General features: G+C 64.4%; 7 protein-coding genes across 7 annotated transcripts; 3 read left to right on the forward strand and 4 right to left on the reverse strand.

The window, feature by feature from the left end:
* Window positions 1-718: 718 nt before the first annotated feature.
* Q8F55_005578 (uncharacterized protein) lies at window positions 719-1660 on the forward strand (the record flags this gene model as incomplete). Its single annotated transcript, XM_069354067.1, has 5 exons — window positions 719-778; window positions 814-1083; window positions 1118-1377; window positions 1411-1444; window positions 1478-1660. 5 exons carry the CDS (start codon window positions 719-721, stop codon window positions 1658-1660), a joined length of 807 nt encoding a protein of 268 aa, XP_069208709.1.
* A 115-nt stretch (window positions 1661-1775) lies between these two features.
* Window positions 1776-3476, reverse strand: Q8F55_005579 (uncharacterized protein; the record flags this gene model as incomplete). Its single annotated transcript, XM_069354068.1, has 4 exons — window positions 1776-2398; window positions 2431-2722; window positions 2874-3001; window positions 3275-3476. 4 exons carry the CDS (start codon window positions 3474-3476, stop codon window positions 1776-1778), a joined length of 1245 nt encoding a protein of 414 aa, XP_069208710.1.
* A 733-nt stretch (window positions 3477-4209) lies between these two features.
* Window positions 4210-7921, reverse strand: Q8F55_005580 (uncharacterized protein; the record flags this gene model as incomplete). The annotated part of the gene is made up of 5 exons (XM_069354069.1): window positions 4210-4768; window positions 4804-5815; window positions 5852-6533; window positions 6569-7015; window positions 7049-7921. 5 exons carry the CDS (start codon window positions 7919-7921, stop codon window positions 4210-4212), a joined length of 3573 nt encoding a protein of 1190 aa, XP_069208711.1.
* Window positions 7922-8223: 302 nt separating this feature from the next.
* CCT3 (T-complex protein 1 subunit gamma) lies at window positions 8224-10116 on the reverse strand (the record flags this gene model as incomplete). Its single annotated transcript, XM_069354070.1, has 5 exons — window positions 8224-9635; window positions 9674-9804; window positions 9844-9923; window positions 9960-10021; window positions 10080-10116. 5 exons carry the CDS (start codon window positions 10114-10116, stop codon window positions 8224-8226), a joined length of 1722 nt encoding a protein of 573 aa, XP_069208712.1.
* A 585-nt stretch (window positions 10117-10701) lies between these two features.
* On the forward strand, window positions 10702-11479 carry Q8F55_005582 (uncharacterized protein; the record flags this gene model as incomplete). The annotated part of the gene is made up of 4 exons (XM_069354071.1): window positions 10702-10733; window positions 10773-10998; window positions 11037-11370; window positions 11430-11479. The coding sequence occupies 4 exons, from the start codon at window positions 10702-10704 to the stop codon at window positions 11477-11479; spliced, it is 642 nt and encodes a 213-aa protein (XP_069208713.1).
* Window positions 11480-12115: 636 nt separating this feature from the next.
* On the forward strand, window positions 12116-15732 carry Q8F55_005583 (uncharacterized protein; the record flags this gene model as incomplete). Its single annotated transcript, XM_069354072.1, has 4 exons — window positions 12116-12374; window positions 13007-13272; window positions 13322-14860; window positions 14908-15732. The coding sequence occupies 4 exons, from the start codon at window positions 12116-12118 to the stop codon at window positions 15730-15732; spliced, it is 2889 nt and encodes a 962-aa protein (XP_069208714.1).
* Window positions 15733-16441: 709 nt separating this feature from the next.
* On the reverse strand, window positions 16442-18196 carry Q8F55_005584 (uncharacterized protein; the record flags this gene model as incomplete). Its single annotated transcript, XM_069354073.1, has 4 exons — window positions 16442-17122; window positions 17178-17462; window positions 17710-17899; window positions 17982-18196. 4 exons carry the CDS (start codon window positions 18194-18196, stop codon window positions 16442-16444), a joined length of 1371 nt encoding a protein of 456 aa, XP_069208715.1.
* Between the last annotated feature and the right edge of the window lie 206 nt (window positions 18197-18402).

An 18402-nucleotide genomic window follows, 5' to 3' on the forward strand; every position in this document is an offset into this window, starting at 1 on the left:
CGGGTTCGATCCTGCGAGGTGACAAGGGTGGGGGTGGCCTCTCATCTTTCGATCACTTCGCTGTGGTCGGGCTCAGACTCGTCCGCTGGGGATCTTTAAAGCACTACGGATGCCCAGAGGCCACCGGCCGGGTCGGGGGGAGTATACCATTGGCCGATGGTTCCTCTTTTGCGTATGTCCGAGAGATGCATGCCTGCATGCGTGCGCAGCACTCAGTATACACGGCGAGTCGAGGACAAGTGAGCCATGGCAAGAATGGATGTTGTCACCCGGCAGGTGCCCCGCGTTCGTCCCCACAGCTCAAGCTGGCGCCCCGCCCTACGTCCTTCCCCATACCTACATACACCTCGCGCTCACCTCACCCACCCCAACACCAACGTCGTCGGCCTCTCACTCGAGTCGCCGCCTTCTCGGCAGACCTATCTACCCGAACACGGCCCGAGTGGTCCCCGCCCCAGCTGGCTGCACCGATAACCGCGGCGTCGTCGGTCCACGTGACGTCGTCTAAGTTACTTGACATGATGCAGCGGCTTGAAGCGAATGCGCAGACAGCCGACGGCCGCATGCCGCAGCTGCCCGCCGGGTGGTGAATAACCGCTGGGACCAAAGGCCGTGGGGGGGAGGGCATTGAGTACTCATAAGTAGCCTCACGTCAGCCAGCTGGTCCCCCCCCCCCCCCCCGCGCCAGCCCCTCTACGCTCGACCCCACCCCTACACAATGACCACCGACCCCTCCGCGCTCACCGGCGTCGCCTTCATCACCGGCGCAGGCTCCGGCGTAAGCCCTCCCCCCGCCCTCCGAGCTGACAGCAGATCGGGCGCGCGACCGCGCGCGCCTTCCTCGCCAAGGGGGTCAAGCGGCTCGCGCTCGTCGACTACGTGCCCGCCGGCGTCGAGGCGCTCGCCGCCGAGCTCAAGACCGCGGGCGCCGAGACGCTGGCCCTCACGGCCGACATGAGCCAGGAGGCGGACGTCAAGAGCGCGGTCGAGCGCGCCGTCGCCGCGTTCGGCCGGCTCGACTACTGCGTAAACTCGGCCGGGACCGCCGTCGTCGCGCCCATCGTGCAGACGAGTATCGAGGACGTGGGTGTTGGCACAGAAAACGGCTGACGCCCAGTGGAATAGGGTCATGGGCGTCAACATCACCGGCGTCTTCCTCTGCGTGCGCGAGCAGACGCTGCAGATGCTCAAGCAGGATCCGTTGGAGACAGACAACGCCGACCCAAAGCGCCAGCAGCGCGGCTCGATCGTCAACCTCGCCAGCGTGCTCGGGTCCGTCGCGCTCCCCGGCGCGCCGTCCTACGTCGCGAGCAAGCACGCCGTTGTTGGGCTCGCAAAGTCCGCCGCGGCGGAGTACGCGGGGCAGGGCATCCGCACGTGAGTGGGGTGTAGGGGGCCAGCTGATGGCAGAAACAATATCGCCCCGGGCTGGATCGACACGGCGGTGAGTGCCGCAGCGGGACATCGCTGACAGCAGATGACGAACAACGAGGCCGTTGGCCCCGTGCTCGAGGCCATGTCAAAGCCCGAGAAGACGCCGGCCGGGCGCTCCGGCGCCGCAGAGGAGATTGCCGATGTCATCGTCTTCCTCTCGAGCACGGCCGCGTCGTTTACAAACGGCGCGACGTGGGTCGTCGACGGCGGGTTTACTTCGCTGTAGGGTGCCAGAGGCAGTTGTAGTAGCGTTGTACTTGGCAATGTCAGTGGTCGTGTATGTGCTGGACACGTCCAAGCCGCAACCATTACATCAACCCTACACCACCCCTACAACACCGCTACCACGCGCGCCACGGCACCCACACGTCCACGACCGTGTCACCGTCGCCGTCGACGACGTAGAACCAGGGAAAGTTGGCGCAGACAAGACACGCGTGCTGGGGCACGACGCGGAAGCGCTCGCCAATCTCGAGCTCGCGCGCGCCAGCGTCGGCCTTGACGAGCGTGCCGTGCTCCTGCGAGATGCGGCCCAGGCTCCAGCCCTCGAGGCCGGGCGTGACGACGCGCCCGTAGCCCGGGATCGGGCCCTGGTCCTTGCTGACGGCCAGTGCGCCGATATCGCACATGCCCTCGGCGCGCTCGGCGTACTTTGACACGACGGTCCCCAGCACCGTCAGCGCCGTCGTCCGCGCGTCCTTGACCAGACCAGTCGCCGTCTGCTGCAGGTCGTTGACGCAGTAGCACCCGGCGTGCACCTCGAGCGTGCCCTGCAGCCCGCCCTCGGTCGCGGCGCCGAGCGCAGCCGCGTGCGCCGTCGGCGTGGCGCCGACACTCAGCGTCCACTCGCCCGTGGCGCCCAGCTCGCGCGCGTACGTCGCCGCGTCGTTGACGCACTCGATCTCGCCGGCATAGTACTTGCCCGCTTCGTCGAGGTTGGTCGACTTGTACGAGTTACCAAAGTCTAGAGTCAGCGCGGCAAGGGCACCCACTCACGAGAGTAGAAGCCAAAGATCTCGACCGTGTCTGCCGCGGCGACGAGCGCCTCGATCAGGTCCTTCATCTGCGCCGAGCGCGGTGGCGCGCCAGCGCGCTGCGCCCCGCCGTCGACCTTGACAAACGCGCTCCACTTGCGCCGGCGGTTGAGGCGGGCGTGCGCGCGGGCGAGAGCCACGACCTGCTCGGCGTGGTCGACCATGACGCGGATGACGGCGCGGTCGCCGGCCTTCTCCTGCGCGTCGGTGAGGTCCTCGAGGCGGTCCTCGGCCGCAGGGAGGGAGTAGAGGATCTGGGGCGTCAGTCATCGAGCCCACGAGCGCAGCGAGTGGGCGGGGTGGGGCAGCACCGCGACGCGAGTCGCGACACGCCGGCGGCAACTCGCCCGCCGACACCAACCCCCCACGCCCGCCTCTCGCATATCGCAACTCCGCCTAACTCACATCAGTCACCTTGCCCTCCTCGACCAGCCCGCTCTGGAGCACGCCCCAGACCTCGGGCAGCGTGGAGGTGACGAGGGCGGTCACGCCCGGCGCGCATTGGAGGCGGACGCCCTCGGCGGTCTTGTGCGCTGCGGTGGGTGAGCGCGTGTGCGTGTGGATGTGCGAGCGGAGCGAGCGCACCGCGGCGCGGCGCGGGCAGCGGGTGCGGCCTATGATACTACAGCGCGGCGCTGCGGGGCCAGGCCGAGGGCAGTCCGGCATCTGAGCCGCGCGATGTGCCGAGTGCCGCGGGCGACTCCCCCACTCGCCCCCACCACCCAGCTGACCTCCCTACCACACCGCCGACCTCGCCATCGCCCCGGCCCACGCCGCCGCCCCTCCCCCCGAACAGGCCCACTCACTCTTGATGTGCGCCCTAAACCCGAGGCCCTTGGCCCTAATCTCGCCGGTAACAAACTCGCAGTTACGCGCGAACCCCGCGCGGTCGACAATCAGCGCGGGCGTGCGCAGCGTGTCGAGCTTGCGCCCGACAAACTCGTCGGCGAGGGCGCGCTTATCGGCGTACGGGATGAGGCTGGGCGTGAAGGTTTGGGGCGAGGGCATTGTGCTGCGAGGGGGTTGGGGGTGTGCGATGGAGATGGTCGCGGCGGGGGATTATATAGCTCGTGTTGCCGGGTGCCGAAGGTCGGGTGGGGGAGTGGGGGAGTGGGGTGTGGTGGGTCGGATACGAGTCGTCGGATACCGCAAAGGCGTTTGCAACCACGGCGCTCGAGCTGCAGCATGCAGGCGCGCGTGGATTGGGCCGGCGCCAAGCTCGTGCTCGTCGCTTTGCTTGGAGATCGCGCACGAGTCTTGGAGACGCATGCGCTGCACTCTTGGAGATTGTGCACTGTGTTTTCCTAATCTCGGCCGCGCCTTGGAGATTTCGGCGCGCGTCTCCAACACCTCGGACTCGCTTCCCTCGCATCACACACTTTGCACGCCATCACACCCCCCGCCATGCCCTCGGCGCCGACCTCCGCCGAGCGAAATGGGAAACCCACCGCGCCGATGGGAGAGATACCGCAAAATGGGAAAGACAGAAATGGGAAAGGACAGATGGGAAATTGACCCACCCGGCATCGTATCGAGGCCCCGCCCCCACTCTAGGGCCCACGGCTTACGGGCTGTCCAAACCCCGCGCGAGGCTTGACAAACATGAATATACACTGAATGCTGGGTATGCTACGTAGCTGTAGATGTAGTGTCCTTACTCGTACGCGCCGGGTGTGGCCGCGGCCACACCCGTCTCTCTCCTCCCCGCCTCGCGCCTGCGGCGCTCGGCTTGTGCTCCTCGCTAATCCTCGCCCAACTCCCGCTGCAACCCCACCACCGCCTTGTCGTACAACGCCTGGATGTCCGCATGCCGAATGACCGACTTGTAGCTGTGCTGCAGGGCAATGAGCTTGTCGGCGCCCCACAGCCGGCTCGTCATGCCGGAAATAAACGTGAACAGGTCGCCGACGCTGTCGCACGCGAGCAGGTCCGTCTCGTTGATCTTGAGGATGGCAGTCGCGACGCGGAACAGCACGTCGTGCCCCTCGACAAAGAACACGTCCCATACTCTGAACAGCGTCTCGACCGGCAGACAGTCGGTGAAGAGCGACAGGAACCAGCCAAACGTCACCGACGCCAGGTCGACCTGTAACTTGTCGAGGTGCGCAGCCACGCGCGGCACGTGCTGCGCGACGAGATCCGCGAGCGCGCGCTGGTCGGCCCGCGAGCCGAGCAGCGTCGGTGTGTAGTAGTCCTGTGGAAGGAGCCGCTCAATGATGCAGTGCAGCACCCAGAAGGCCTGCTCCTCGTCCGTGTGGGTGAGCAGCAGCGTCGCCGCGAGCATGTTCATGCCCTGGCAGCTGGACGTCAGCGACACGCGTAGCAGCACACTCACTATCCCACGGCCGGGTTGTGCCACGAGTACGCGGTTAGCACGCGCCGCAGCTTTGCCACGCCGGGCCCGTCGCCGCCGAAGAAGACGTTGCCGGGGAACGTGCGTCCCACGTCCTTCTCAATCTCGGCGATCACGGGGCTCTTATCGTCCTTGTGCACCGCGAGGATCTCGGCATATTCCCCTGGGACGAGCAGGTCCCTCGCACCCGAGCACTCGGCCCACACGTCGGCACGGTACGGGATCGGAATGCCTCTGCGCACGAGGCGCAGGAACGCGCGGTACTCTTCCTGGCCGTTCTTGCCGCCCGCTCCGCCGCCCATGTTGATGACGGCGGCGAGGGCGGCGCCGACACCGACGTCCTGGACGCCGTTCCCGCGCCGCTCGGACCCGCTGGCAGATGAGGGCCTGATTTTCGCCCGTGTCTTCTTGCGCAGGAACGCGTCCCACTCGGCCGTACGCGCCTTCTGCTGCTTGTCGTGGATGTCGGTCAGCTGGTCGAGCAGCGACGACACGGTAAGGCGGGACGCGCTAGGCTCTGCGATCGGAGTAGCCGGGTGGGACAGTGCCGACGACGACACACCGGTCTGTAAGCTCGACGCGCCGCGCACCGACACGGTGGTCTGGTCCTTTGCCGACGTGGGCTTGGACGGCGCGGGTGCGAGTGAGCGCTGGAGGGCGGTTGTTCGCTTCCTTGGGGTGCCGTTCGGCGTTGTCTCGGGCGTTTGGCTCCTAGGCGACCCGGGCGTGCTCTCGCGCGAGTGCGACGACGCCGAGTCTGAGCGAACCGTCGGTGGCTTGAGTGACGCTGACTTTGACGACGTCGAGCTGCTGCGCGTTGCAGACAGTCTCGACGCGTTGGCAGGTGGTGCTGGTGTCGTCGCCCGCCCCGCTGGCGTGGAGGACCGGGACGAGGGCAGCTCGCTCAGCTCTGGTACATGGCCCGTGAGCGAGATGGGTGCCGGCGTACCCGCTCTGCTCGCGTCCTTGAGCATGTTCGCGTGCTGGATATCATCTGAGCTGTTAGCTACCACCTGTCGCCGCGGCTCACAAATGAAACCATAGCGGTCGGTCAGAGGTGGCTGGTCGCTGGTAAACCGCGTCGCGGTGGCAAGCTTCGGCGCGCCTACCCGGGACGACTGGAAGAAGCTGGCGAGGTTCTGCCTCGACAGCAGAACAGTCGGCGGCCTGGCCTCGTCCGGTACGATTGTGCCGAGCTCGACGCTCGGCGGCGGCGTGTCGGTGTGGAGAGGGAATCCACTCGGATCCCCAGGCGACTGCAGCGCCGGCGCCATCGCAGTCGTGGGGAACGGTCTCGACGTCGCGCGGTGGACTAAGGCCGGGCGCGCCATCGGCTCCTCAACCTTGCCCGAGATCGCGGCCTTGCCGCGGGATAACAGTGTGCGGCCGACAGCGACGGTCGCCGCGATCGCCTGGTCAGAGTACCCGGCGCCGTGGGGGTCCCGTCTCTCAATCGCGCTCGCCGAGCCCAGGGACGTCGCCATAAGCGCCGCACTAGTCGGCTCCACGGCAGCAGCGGCAGCCTGTTGGCTCGTCACCGACGCCGCGCGGCTCCTCGCCCGCTCCCTCTTCGCCGTTGGCGGGTCGTGCGGCGCGATCCCCCCGTCCCGCGCATTGCTGACCAGCGCGTGCGCCAGCCGCGCAATCTTCGGCGACGCGTTGGTCCGTGCCGAGTCGACTAGTAGCGAGCCAGGATCAGGCGTGAGAATGCGCTAGACGGTCAGCCCCGCACCAATCTCCAACTCACCGTCGCCAGGAAAATAGCCCGGAAACTCGGCGTGCTCCCGCCATCGCCATTCCGCCACTCGTCGTCGCCGTCCTCCTCGACGACGGCCACGCTGGGCGTGACAGACCCGCTGAGCGACGCGATGCTCCCCTTGCGATGGGGCTTCTTGCCCCATCCCCAGATGCTCCCCCAGCCAGAGTTGCGCTTGTGCCCGCCCTGTCCAGACATTGACCCGCTCGCCGACGCCGAGCGCGGCCGCTCAGAGACCGACTGCACGGACCGCGCCGAGCGCGCCGACGTGTGCGATGGCGCGGGAGACTTGGCGCGGGACACGCTCGGCGTGACGCTGGCGATCGAGGGCGTCGGGGACACCGAGGACCGTGCGGGCTCCTCGAGCACCAGCCCCGCGCGCTTGATTGGCGACGTGAGCGAAGTCGATAACGCGTCGGCGAGGCCGTCGTGCAACGTCTGACTGTCAGCTCAGCCCCCTCCACAACCCACCTGGTCCACATGCGAGCGTTCAGGCGTCTTGGCGACCGACGCGTCCGACACTCTCCGCGACGCGGCATCCAACCGCAGCCGCTTGTTATCCTCCTCGAGTCGCGTTACTGCCTCGCGCAGCTCGCGCACCGCGCGGCTCAGCACCCGCAGCGGATGCTCGAGGTCGTGCACCACCCCACCAGGCGGAGACGGCGGGAACAGGGGTTCGACATCCCCGTTTCCCTTCTTCGCCCGCGGCGGAGCGCTCGCCGTCGACGGGTGGTACGGCTCGAGGAACGCGGCGATCTCGGCGTCCGTCATGTCCTCCCACCGCGTGTCGAGCAGGGCCAGCTCGTCGCGGTCCAGAGAGTCGAGGTACTGTGCCCAGTCGCCCGGGGTGTCGGGCGCCGGGCTGTCGCGTGCGGGGCTCTCGCGCGCCGGCTTGCGCGGCGTCTCGTCCTCCTCAGCAAATAGGGCCGAGGACGGGCGCGACGACGCGCGCCCGAGCGCCGGGCGGCGCCGCGAAGGTCCGATGCCGAGCAGGTCGGCGTCGAGCGGGGTCGCGACGGCGGCCGAGTGCGCGCGGCGCTGGCGCGGCGTCGCGGGCGAGGAGGTCGACAGTGCAGGTGCGGCTGCTGGCGCTGGCGAGCCGGTGCTGATGGTCGACGCGTGCCGCCTGCTCGGGGGGTCGCTCGAGGCCGACGGCGCGGAAGGTGCGGCCTTGAGCGAGACGGAAGACAGCCGCCGCGTAAAGTACGGCGCGTTGCTCGAGCTCGACGGCGAGAGCGGGTGCTCGTCGCCCCGCGGCGGGAAGAGGAGCGACGGGTCGGGCACCCCGCGCCGGTCGCGCTCGCGCTCACGCTCGCGGTCTCGATCACGCACGTCGGCTCCCATCTGTGATGCTGCCGGCGTCGTGGTTTGTTGCGATGAGATGTGTGTTTGGCTCTAGAGTGGTTGTCAAGTCGGTGTGATGTAGTGTGAGTGAGTGACCCGATCGATCGACTGACTGACCGATGCCGTCACACCCAGCAGCCAGCACCCAGCGTCATGCAACCACACCAACAGTGCCAACTACACGTGGCGCCTCGACGCCACTGCCCCAACAACACCACACTCGTTGCTCTATCATGACAGTGTGCATGCAATGACTACTACTATCCTCTCCGTAAAATAGATGCGGTTATACCTTACGCCCCTTACATCTGCACGCCGTCGGGCTGGAGGTCCTCGGCCTGGCCCTCGCCCATGGTCTGGACACCACCGGCGTGCTCGTCAGGTCGCCTGGCAGACACAATGTCGTCGACGCGGAGCAGAAGGGTGGCAGACTCGATGGCAGTCTTGAGCGTCTGGATCTTGACGCTTGCAGACTCGAGCAGGCCGTACTCGCGCATGTCCACAACCTTGCCCGTGTCGCCGTCGACACCGTAGTAGTTCTTGCCCTCGGCGTGCAGAGCACGGAGCTCGGTGAGCGTGCGAATGGCGTTGCCACCGCAGTTCTGCACAAGCGTGCGGGGAATGACCTCGAGCGCGTCGGCAATCGCCTTGTAGGGAGCACCGGCGACACCGGGGAGCGACTTTGCCCGCTCGGACAGGGCGACCGAGATGGCCATCTCGGTAGCACCACCACCAGGCGCGAGGATGGGGTTGAAGACGACGTTACGGGCAACCGACATGGCGTCGGCAAGGTTACGGTCAATCTCGTTGAGGATGTCCTTGGAGGGACCACGGAGGAGGATGGTGCACGCCTTGGGCGACTTGCACTCGTCGATGAACGAAAAGTACTCGTCACCGAGCTTCTCGACGTAGAAGATGCCGGCGCCAGTGCCGACATCCGAGTCGCGGAGGTCGTCGACACGGTTGACAATGGTGGCACCAACAGCACGGGCGATACGGTTGTTGTCCGATTTCCTCACACGGCGGATAGCGGTAATAGGCGGGTCGGCCTTGAGAAGGTAGTGCTGAGCAAGGTCTGAAACGCCCTTCTCGGTGAAGACAATGTCGGGCTTGAACTCGATAATCTTGTCGCACATTCCCTTGATCTGCTCCTCCTCAATCTGGAGGACACGGTTCCAGTCGGCCTCCTTGGAAATCTCAATGTTGGTCTGCGACTCTCCCTTCTTGTACTCGAGAGGGCAGTCGAGGAGGATGATACGGGGGTTCTCAATCCTCCTACGCATCTTGGGGTGGGTGACATCCTTGTTGACCATGACACCCTTGAGGACGCGCGAGTCCTCAATCTCGCCACCGGGGACCTTCTCAACACGGGCGTAGCGCTTGATGTCGACCGTCTTGATGTTGAACGCGGCGCCGCCCTGCTCGGCGCTGGAGCCGACGAGGCCGTTCTCAGCCTCGGCAGTGACAGCAACGGTGCGAACAGCGTCGAGAGCGAGGCGGCACATGAGGTCCGACCAGCGCGAGACAAACTTGGTGCCGATCGACGTCTTGATCAGCGAGAGCATGTCCTTTTCAGACGAGATGTCGACGGGGATCGAGACCTTCTGGATCGTGGCGAGCGCGTCGTCGAGCGCGGCCTTGAACGCGCGGATAATGACCACGGGGTGGATGTGACGCTCGAGGAGGGGGAGCGAGTAGGCGAGGATCTCACCGGCTGAGGGTTAGCTTGTCTTCCGGCCTCGTGCAACCCACCAAGGATGATGACAGAGGTAGTGCCGTCACCGACCTCCTCGTCCTGCGTCCTCGAGAGCTCGATCATCGACTTGGCAGCGGGGTGGGCAACGTCGATCTCACGAAGAATGGCGTGGCCGTCGTTGGTGAGCCTGTGGTGTGAGCGACACGTCCGGGCACAGCGAGCTCACAGGATACCGCCCATGGGGTCAAGGACCATCTTGAGCATGGCCTTGGGACCGAGACATGTCCTGATGACATCGGCAACGGTCTGAATGGGTTAGCAAGCTCGCGCGTTAGAACCCACCTTGGCAGCGACAATGTTGGCAGTCTGAGCCTTGCGGCCCTGCTGGCGCTCGGGCCCGGTGTCTGCAAGTCAGCTCCAGCTCGACGCGTCGCGTAGACAGCACAACGCGAGAGCACTCACTCATAACCACCATGGGCATTCCTCCAGGCATAGCCATGTTGGGCGGGTTGTGGCGTTGGGTAGGCGGTGGGGTAGAAAAGAAGGGGAGGGAAGGAGGTGTCTGGTCGAAGTTGTCGACGGTGCGGTTTCGGGAGCTGGAAAAGCCGCGGCGGGGGTTAAAGCAGCGGTGTTGTGAGCTCTACGACGAGTCGCTTTTGATGCCTAGAAAGTGCCGCTGTCGATGTAGATGGACGTGGCGAGATGAGTGAAGGAAGGTGTTGTTGCTTTACTCTGTCGCGGTTGCAACCTCTCTCGTTCGAACAATCTCTGACAATCCATCTCCTCCACGACGGACGCGTGTGTCAGAGACAATTTGGTTCCGCTGAGTCGCGTGGCGGGGTGTGTATTATGTAATCTTCCACGTGGAGATACTTTCCCACGGTCATCCCCACGAAAGTGGAGGAAGAGTTGTTGACGCAATTGAGGAACCCGAAGGCTGGCGGGGGAAGCAACGAGAGGAGGGCGAGGGGGCGGGCGACGACGCGACGACGAAGGCACAGACAACGACGGCGACAAGCATCATTTGCTCATTGGAACACTCTCTTGGAACTAGACATTGTCAGCCGAGAGAACTAAAGCGACCATGGCAACGCTCCAAGACATTCCCCTTCCTCGGTGAGCTAAGCCGTGGCCCAACTTGACTCACACCCCCAGATACGACTTCTACCAGTCGCCCGTCGACCTCACAGTGAGCCTATACATCAAAGGCTACGGCACATCGCCAGCGCGCGAGCAAGTAAAGGTCGACTACTACACGAACCGCGTCGAGGTGTCACTCCCACCACTCAGCGGCGAGGAGACGGGCAAGCGGTTCGAGCTCGGGCCCCTCGTCGGCTTGATCGTGCCCGGCGAGTGCTCGGAGCGGGTTCTTGGCACCAAGGTGGGTTCGTCTGCATTGGAACGGTGCTGACCCATCAGATCGAGCTCAAGCTCACAAAGGACGAGCCAGGAGGCTGGACCGACGTTGTTGGCACGGGGTCGGTGGCGCCAGCCGCCGCTACCTCGGCACCACCTGCTCCAGCGCCTGCGCCCAAGGCCGCTCGCAAGAACTGGGACAAGGTCGTGGACGACGAGGACGACGAGAAGGAGGCGGGCGCGCAGGACCCGAACGGCGGAGGCGACGCGGCGCTCCAGAAGCTCTTTGCAGGCATCTATTCCAACGCCGACCCCGATACGCGCCGCGCCATGATCAAGAGCTACACCGAGAGCGGGGGGACGAGCCTGTCGACCGACTGGTCACAGGTTGGCACTGGTGAGTGTGTGTGTGCGGGGCTCGAACGGGGCTCGAACGCCAACTGACGCCCGCTGCAGGCGAGGTCCCCGTGCGTCCCCCTGAGGGCATGGAGGCGCGCAAGTACTAGCCGACGGCATTGCCGCCAGCCACTTGGTGGTGCTGATCGTGTGAGAGTGAAGAGGAGCCACTGTACAAGTACATGTCCGTTGCATTGAGCAAGATCGGGTTGTGTACCGGTGTGTAGCCAAGAACGCGGCATTCGTGACCTCGTTGACGGGCTTGATTGGGTGTTGTTGCCCACCAGTATTCGGAAGAGCAGACAATGTCAGGGGCAGGGCAGAGAGTAGCCGAGTTGTTGCTGATACTGCCATTCGTCGTGGTCAGTCGTTGTCGTCGCCGTCGTGGTGTCTGTCGTTGTTCATTGTCGTTGAGAATCGACGACTGCTCGAGTGACCAAAGATCGACAATCGACGATTGACCCGAAATTGGTCGCACTAGTAATCGTCCCGAAACAATTCACAAATACAACATTCCAAGTCACTATTGCCTCGCACGTCACCACCACAGACACTTGGACCCCCACACCCACCTCGCACCCTCCGCGGTCCTCCTCCTCGTCCCAACCTTCTAGAACAAGGCGAGTGTGCTTCGACGCCAGCGCGCCTGCCCATTCAAGCAGGCGGACGCTACAAGATCCCATCCGGACGCGACCAGACGTCAGGCGACCGACCACAACCCCCCGTCATCGCAAACATCGCGCACAATGTCGCCATCGGTCCCAGCGTCAAACGTCCAACGGCTCCACAACAACAGTGCTCCTGCTGGAGCCTCTGCTGCTGCATCAGGGCGCGACAGACCATCGACGCCGCTGCGCATATTCGCTCCCAATGCAACGGGCGCAGAGGGCGAGGAGCACGCGAGGCTTGCTCCTTCCCCGGCGCCGGCCCCCCGTCCCAGCCTTGACCCCAAGCTCAAGGCTTCCGCGTCTGTCGACCATGCCATTCTTGAAATCATGCGTAAAGGTGCGTTGTCCTGTCTCTGGCAGTCACGGGTCCGTGACGTCGTCGCGACCTTGTCACGAGGAGCATGTGGAGTGTGCGTCGTCGCTGCAGCCCGACGGGACGTCCGCTGTGACCAGCCCCTCCTGCTGGCCATGCCATGCTGCCCCGCCTCGCTCGATTGGCGTGTGTGACCACTGCGCCGCTTTCCCCTACCCCTCCCCCCTCGTCATGATCCTTTGAGACGAGCCCGTGCTAACGGCTGCCCCATTCTCAACACGTCGTCCGCGTCCTTTCCATCTCGCTCGTCCTTTTCCTCGTCCTTTAACATGCCTGCTCGCACGCATGGTGTGCTCGACTCGCCATACGCCATTCCGTCATGCTAATTCAACTACCGGTCGCGCCTGTTGCTCTTCGACTCGACACGCCGCCCCTCTCGCTGTCGTTGCTCTCAAAACGTCGGTGCCGGTGTCGATTTTGTCCTGGCTGGGACCCAACCTCGCTGCCGACAACAACTCCCTCGACACCTATTCAACGGTTCATTCTCTCCCCCACACCTAAACAACCCTCACCCTCGCCACCCCCACCCATGGTCGCTCTTGGTCCCTGCGCGCTCCCGCCGGCCAACGGCGCCGCCAACGGGCACGTCCCAACAGACTCCCTGACAAGACATCGACTTGGCAGCACCCCGACCCTCTCACACCTGTTGAATGTGGGCCATGGTCGCGTCCTCAGTCTCGCGGCCGACGATGACCACGTCTACGCCGGCTGCCAGAGTCGCGACAATGAGATCACCGTCTTCTCAAGAACCAACTTCCAGCCTCTGTTCCGCCTCATCGGACACGCTGGGAGTGTTCTCGCGCTCCTGATAGTCAAGGAGAAGGGATGGCTCGTGTCCACCAGCAGTGCTGGTGATGTCCGGGTGTGTAGCGCGGGAGGCGACGCGTCGGGAAACCTTGCTGACAGTTTAGATCTGGTGCACCTCGACCTTCGAGCCCCTGTACATTATCCACCCTTGCGACGACACGTCTGGCGACATCTACTCGCTGGCATGGGACGACCGGAACGGCGGTACGCTCTACTTCGGCGCGCAAAACACGACGATTGAGTGGATCAACTTTGCAAACCCCCCTCGTACGGTCGGCGTCGCGTCGTCTTCGACGGCCGGCGGCGCAGCTCTGGTGGCGTCAGCGGCGGTGCTGGCGAGTGACGACTCGCCTGCCTCTTCTATCCTGCTGGACAAGGACTCGCCATCGGCGACGGCTAGCACGCCAGGCCAGCGGACAGGGCGTTACAAGCCACACTCGTTCTTCGACAAGCCACCACCGGACGTCAAGAGTGGCACGGCCACTCCGCATACCCCTGGTTGCCACCCGGTCGGCACCCCTGGCAAAAACGGTGTGTCTGCAGCTGCCGTCGCTGGACGGCTCAACGGTGCTGTGTCGCCCACCGTCATCGAGTACGAGATTGATGGCGACACGACCCTGTTCTATGCCCATTACGGCTACGTGTACGCCCTCACCATCATCCCTCGGCCAGATGGCTCAAAATGGCTAGCGAGCGGAAGCGGCGACAGCGACGTCAAGATCTGGGAGTGTGCCCCTGGCGGTGGACTACACCTGGTGCGCGAGTTTAGCGGACTGTCTGGCGCCGTCTTGTCCCTTGCCTTCCGCGACTCACTTCTCTACGCCGGGTTGCAAGGTGGCGAGATCGATGTTTGGGACCTCGAAACCGGCGCGCGCATCCGGAGAATCGAGGCGCACGAGGCCGATGTCATGACCATGACTGTCCTCCAGTGTGACCTGTATGCTGGCGCCGCCGACGGTCGTGTCCTCCGCATCGACGACAAGTTTGACTGCACGGCAGTGTTCAAGGCGCACTCGGACATGGTCCTCACGTCGACCATTGTCCCCGGCCAGCGCAAGGGCTGGGAGTACATCACTGCGGGCAACGACTCTGGCGTCAAGATCTGGAACATCTCGGACCCTGTCAAGCCTAGTCACGACACGGAAATCGATGTTGACATCGAGGGCGGTGCCGACGTCATGTTGTACGCGCTGTCCAAGCTTGTTGCTGTTCCGACGGTCAGTGACGACGAACACCGCGAGTCGTGTCGACAGGGAGCGCACCTCCTCAAGAAGATTCTGGGCCAGCTCGGCGCGCAATCGGATATCCTGCCAGGAGACCCGGGCAGGAATCCACTTGTGCTTGCGACGTTTGCGGGCAGGGAGACTGGCAAACCTCGAAAGCGTGTTCTGTTCTATGGACACTACGACGTCCAGCCAGCTAGCGAAAAGGACTGGGAGGCCAACCCCTGGGAGATGATTGGCAAGAATGGGTACCTCTACGGTCGCGGTGTCACCGATAACAAGGGTCCTATTATGGCCGTCGCGTGCGCCGCCGCCGCACTGCGTCAGCGTCGCGAACTCGATGTGGACGTCGTCATGCTCATCGAGGGCGAGGAGGAGGCGGGCAGCAGAGGCTTTGTGCCCGCTGTTCGACGTCACAAGGTAAGCTTCACCTTTGGAACCTCTGGAATCACTAACCAACCCCCCAGGACCTAATCGGCCACGTCGACGTCGTACTCCTTTCCAACTCGACGTGGATCAACGAGGAGGACCCCTGTGTCGTGTATGGTATGCGTGGCGTCGTGTACACCAACATTGCTGTCTCGAGTGCTGGTGACGACGCACACAACGGTGTCGAGGGCGGCGCGGTGGCCGAGCCAATGTTCGACCTCGTCCGTCTCTTGGGCAGTATCGCCGACGCCGACGGCGTCAAGCTGCCCAAGTTCTACGACTCGGTGCGGCGCAAGACCAAGGAGGAGCTGCAGCTGCTCGACGACGTGGCGAGGGCCTCGAACCGCCAGGTCGACGACCTAATGCGCGTGTGGCGCCAGCCGTCCTTCTCCATCGCGAACATCACGGCCTCGGGCGGCGCGAACAAGACGGTCATCCCGTCGCGTGTGTCAGCCGACGTGGCGATGCGCATCGTGCCCGACCAGGAACTCGACGTCATCATCGAGGGGCTTACGACCTTCTGCCACGACACATTCGCGGCGCTCAACTCGCCCAACCACCTCGAGGTGAGCGTCACGCACGCCGCCAGCTGGTGGCTCGCGTCTCTCGACTCGCCGTACTTCAAGGAGCTGGAGGCGGCGGTGCACGACATCTGGGGCGTACAGCCGCTCAAGATCCGCGAGGGCGGCACAGTGCCGACCATGTCGTGGCTCGAGCGCGAGTTTGGCGCGCCCTGCGTCCACCTCCCGCTCGGTCAGAGCTCTGACGCAGGCCACCTCGCCAACGAGCGCATGCGACTCCTCAACCTCCGTAACGGCAAGCGCGTTATCGAGACGTATCTCACCAGGCTGGCAACAATCTAGGCGCGGGCCTCACACTTCATTAGCAATACAATTGTATGCATGTGCATTGATACTGCTCCTCCGGCGTTATTCCGGGGCTGAACCCCGACTCCGACTCCCCCACTTCCCCCACCCGGCACATCCAACAACCCCCGGACCGCACGTCCCCCCGTCGGCTCTTCGGGCGGCGCTGATGCATACGCCCGGGGCCTCGAGTGCACGCGCGCACGCGCGCGCCTACCTCGTCGCATGTCCATAGCCGGTCAACAAGCGCCGGCGTCGCTACGTTGCCGATCGTGCGTGATCGGCGATGGGCGGGTATCAGGACAATTTGTGGTGGGCAGTGTCGTCGCTCGGCACAAACTGGTCTGGTCTCGGTCTCGGTCGGTCGGTCGCTGCAAGGTTGTCGAGTCGAAGGCTATTGATTAGGTTGGTTACAACCGAGGCTCAGCGACGCACCAGCAAAGTCAAGCCACCCTGCGACACAGGCCTCGATCGAGCACGCCGCTCGTCGTGACGCACCACGGCGGCCAAACCACCCTGCATCCTCGACCCACTCGTGAGACCTGAATGCATGACTTGTTGAACGTTACATGAATGGGGGCCAATCTTCTCTCTGGGAGGCGCGTATGCTGCGCTACGTCTCTTGTTACACTATGCCCCTGTGCTTCTCGGATGTACACGCCATGATAAAGAAAAAGAAAACCTTGTGCTGCTAAACCCAAGCCGCCTAGTTGCGCTTGATGGCCAGGCCATTGTCGTCCTCGACGACGGTGAACTGGGTGTTTGATCCTGGGAGCGGAGGGCAGTTGCCCCAACCGCCGAGGGCAGAAACGAGATGACGCTTCGAGCCGAGACTGCCGCCAGACACCTCGGGGTACGCCCACAGCTCGTCAAGGCTCAGCTGCTGGATCTTGACGGCGTCGAACACCTTGGAGACGGCCTCGCGCAGGGTTGCTGGTGGCTGTGGTGCGCCAGGCTGGGCAGTCGCCGTGACGGGATGGTACCACTTGCCGACCAGTCTGTGAGGGTGGGCGGCCTCGTTAACGCCAATCATGAAGGGGAGCTCGACGGTGCGGACCGAGCGAGGGGATCTCATCGGGATGCCGGTGGTGCGGCGGAAGACGGCAGTGTGGGTCGCGTAGATTGGCTGAGGCTCCTGGCCGTCCTTGGCAGGGTAGTAGGACGGCTTGGATGAGATACCGACTCCGCCAATCTCCACGTCGTAGCCCCAGTCGTCGGCAGCGGCGAGGGCCCAGTGGCGGAACTCGGATCCCGTCATCTCACACTTGTGGTCCGAATGGCGGAAGACACGGTCGGTGCGGCCGGTCGGGTCGACAAAGCCGCGCCTGTCGCAGTTTTCGTCATCGTGGCTGTGACTGCTGGGGAACTTTGCGTTAAAGTCGAAATTCTGGGGAAGCGGTTAGCCAGGGTGTTGCACTAGTCGCGAGCGGTTGCGTGCTTACAGGTGTGGTTAGGAGGAGGAGGCGGGGGCGGTAGGTGCCGAGCGTGACGACGCCGAAGCGGGACAGAAGGTTGGGCTCGAGGTGCTCAATGACCTCGAGCGCCACAATCGAGTCGTAACCCTCGAGGCGGCTGTTGTAGTGCTCGATGCTTCCGAGCCAGAGCTCGGTGCCCATTGGCGCCCATCGTGGGGGTGTGAGGACGCCGGCGGCGTTGGGACCCGGGGGCTCGAGTTGTGACATGGCCGTGGTCATGACCTCTGGGCTCACATCGACTGCGGCGAGGCGCTGTGGGGCAGGGCGTCAGCATGCACAGCCAGTCAACGTTGACCGAGCGCGGACACGGCAGCCAACCATAGCTCTACGACGGGCTCGGGGATCCGGGTTTGTACGCCCCTCAGGGCGTAGCGCCGTCTGCCAGTTGGTGTGGCTCCAGCGGCAGGCCCGTGATCCCGCCCCGGGCCCCCACTGTCAGCCGCTCGCTGCCCCGCTGTCGGGTTCGAGTGTGGCCGCCGGCGAAAGTGCTCGTACTCACCTGCGTGTAGAGCGAGATGCCGTCTGGGATTTGGCCGTTGGGACCAATAATGGGCTTTTCAGGTACCGTCGAGGGAGGGATGACTGCAGTCTGGAGGAGTGATCCTGGTCCGCAGCCAAAATCGAGGATGGAGCGAGCGCCCTCGGTGCGGAGGACGTCTAGGGCCCAACTACGACGCTGGATCCACAGTCTGTCACGCCGTCGTCAGCTACGGTTGCAGGGTGTGGTGGAAGCGAAGCGAAACGAGGCGAGGCGAGGTGACGGGCACTTACTCGGGAGTAAAGGTGACGCCGGTAAAGTCACTAGCCTCGACCATTGAGACCTCTGGGGCGGGGGCGTTTGTGGGGAGTGCAGAGGGCGAGAGGGTTGGTGGCGATGCTGGGGGAGCGGGTGCGGTGTGGTGAGCGGCAGCGGCGGCGGCAGCAGCGGCCGTGGCCTTGTCCGAGAGCTGGACGCCATTGTCGAGGACTGCGGTAGCTGCAGCCATTTTGGGTGGTTGTGGTGGTTGTGGTGGTTGTGGTGGTTGTGGTGGTGGTGGAGAGTCAGAGGGAGAAGAAGTTGGAGAGAAGAGTGATTGCGGGAGGTCGGGAGGGGAGAAGGGTGCGGAGGAGGGAGGTGCCCTAGGCAGAGTCGACGAGTGCGAGAATCAATGTACGATGGGGAAGAAGCAAAGTGCTGAGGGCAGAGCGAGGA

The sequence above is a fragment of the Vanrija albida genome (assembly GCF_041260175.1).
Source record: "Vanrija albida strain AlHP1 chromosome Unknown contig_4, whole genome shotgun sequence".
In the NCBI taxonomy this organism is placed as follows: Eukaryota; Fungi; Basidiomycota; class Tremellomycetes; order Trichosporonales; family Trichosporonaceae; genus Vanrija; species Vanrija albida.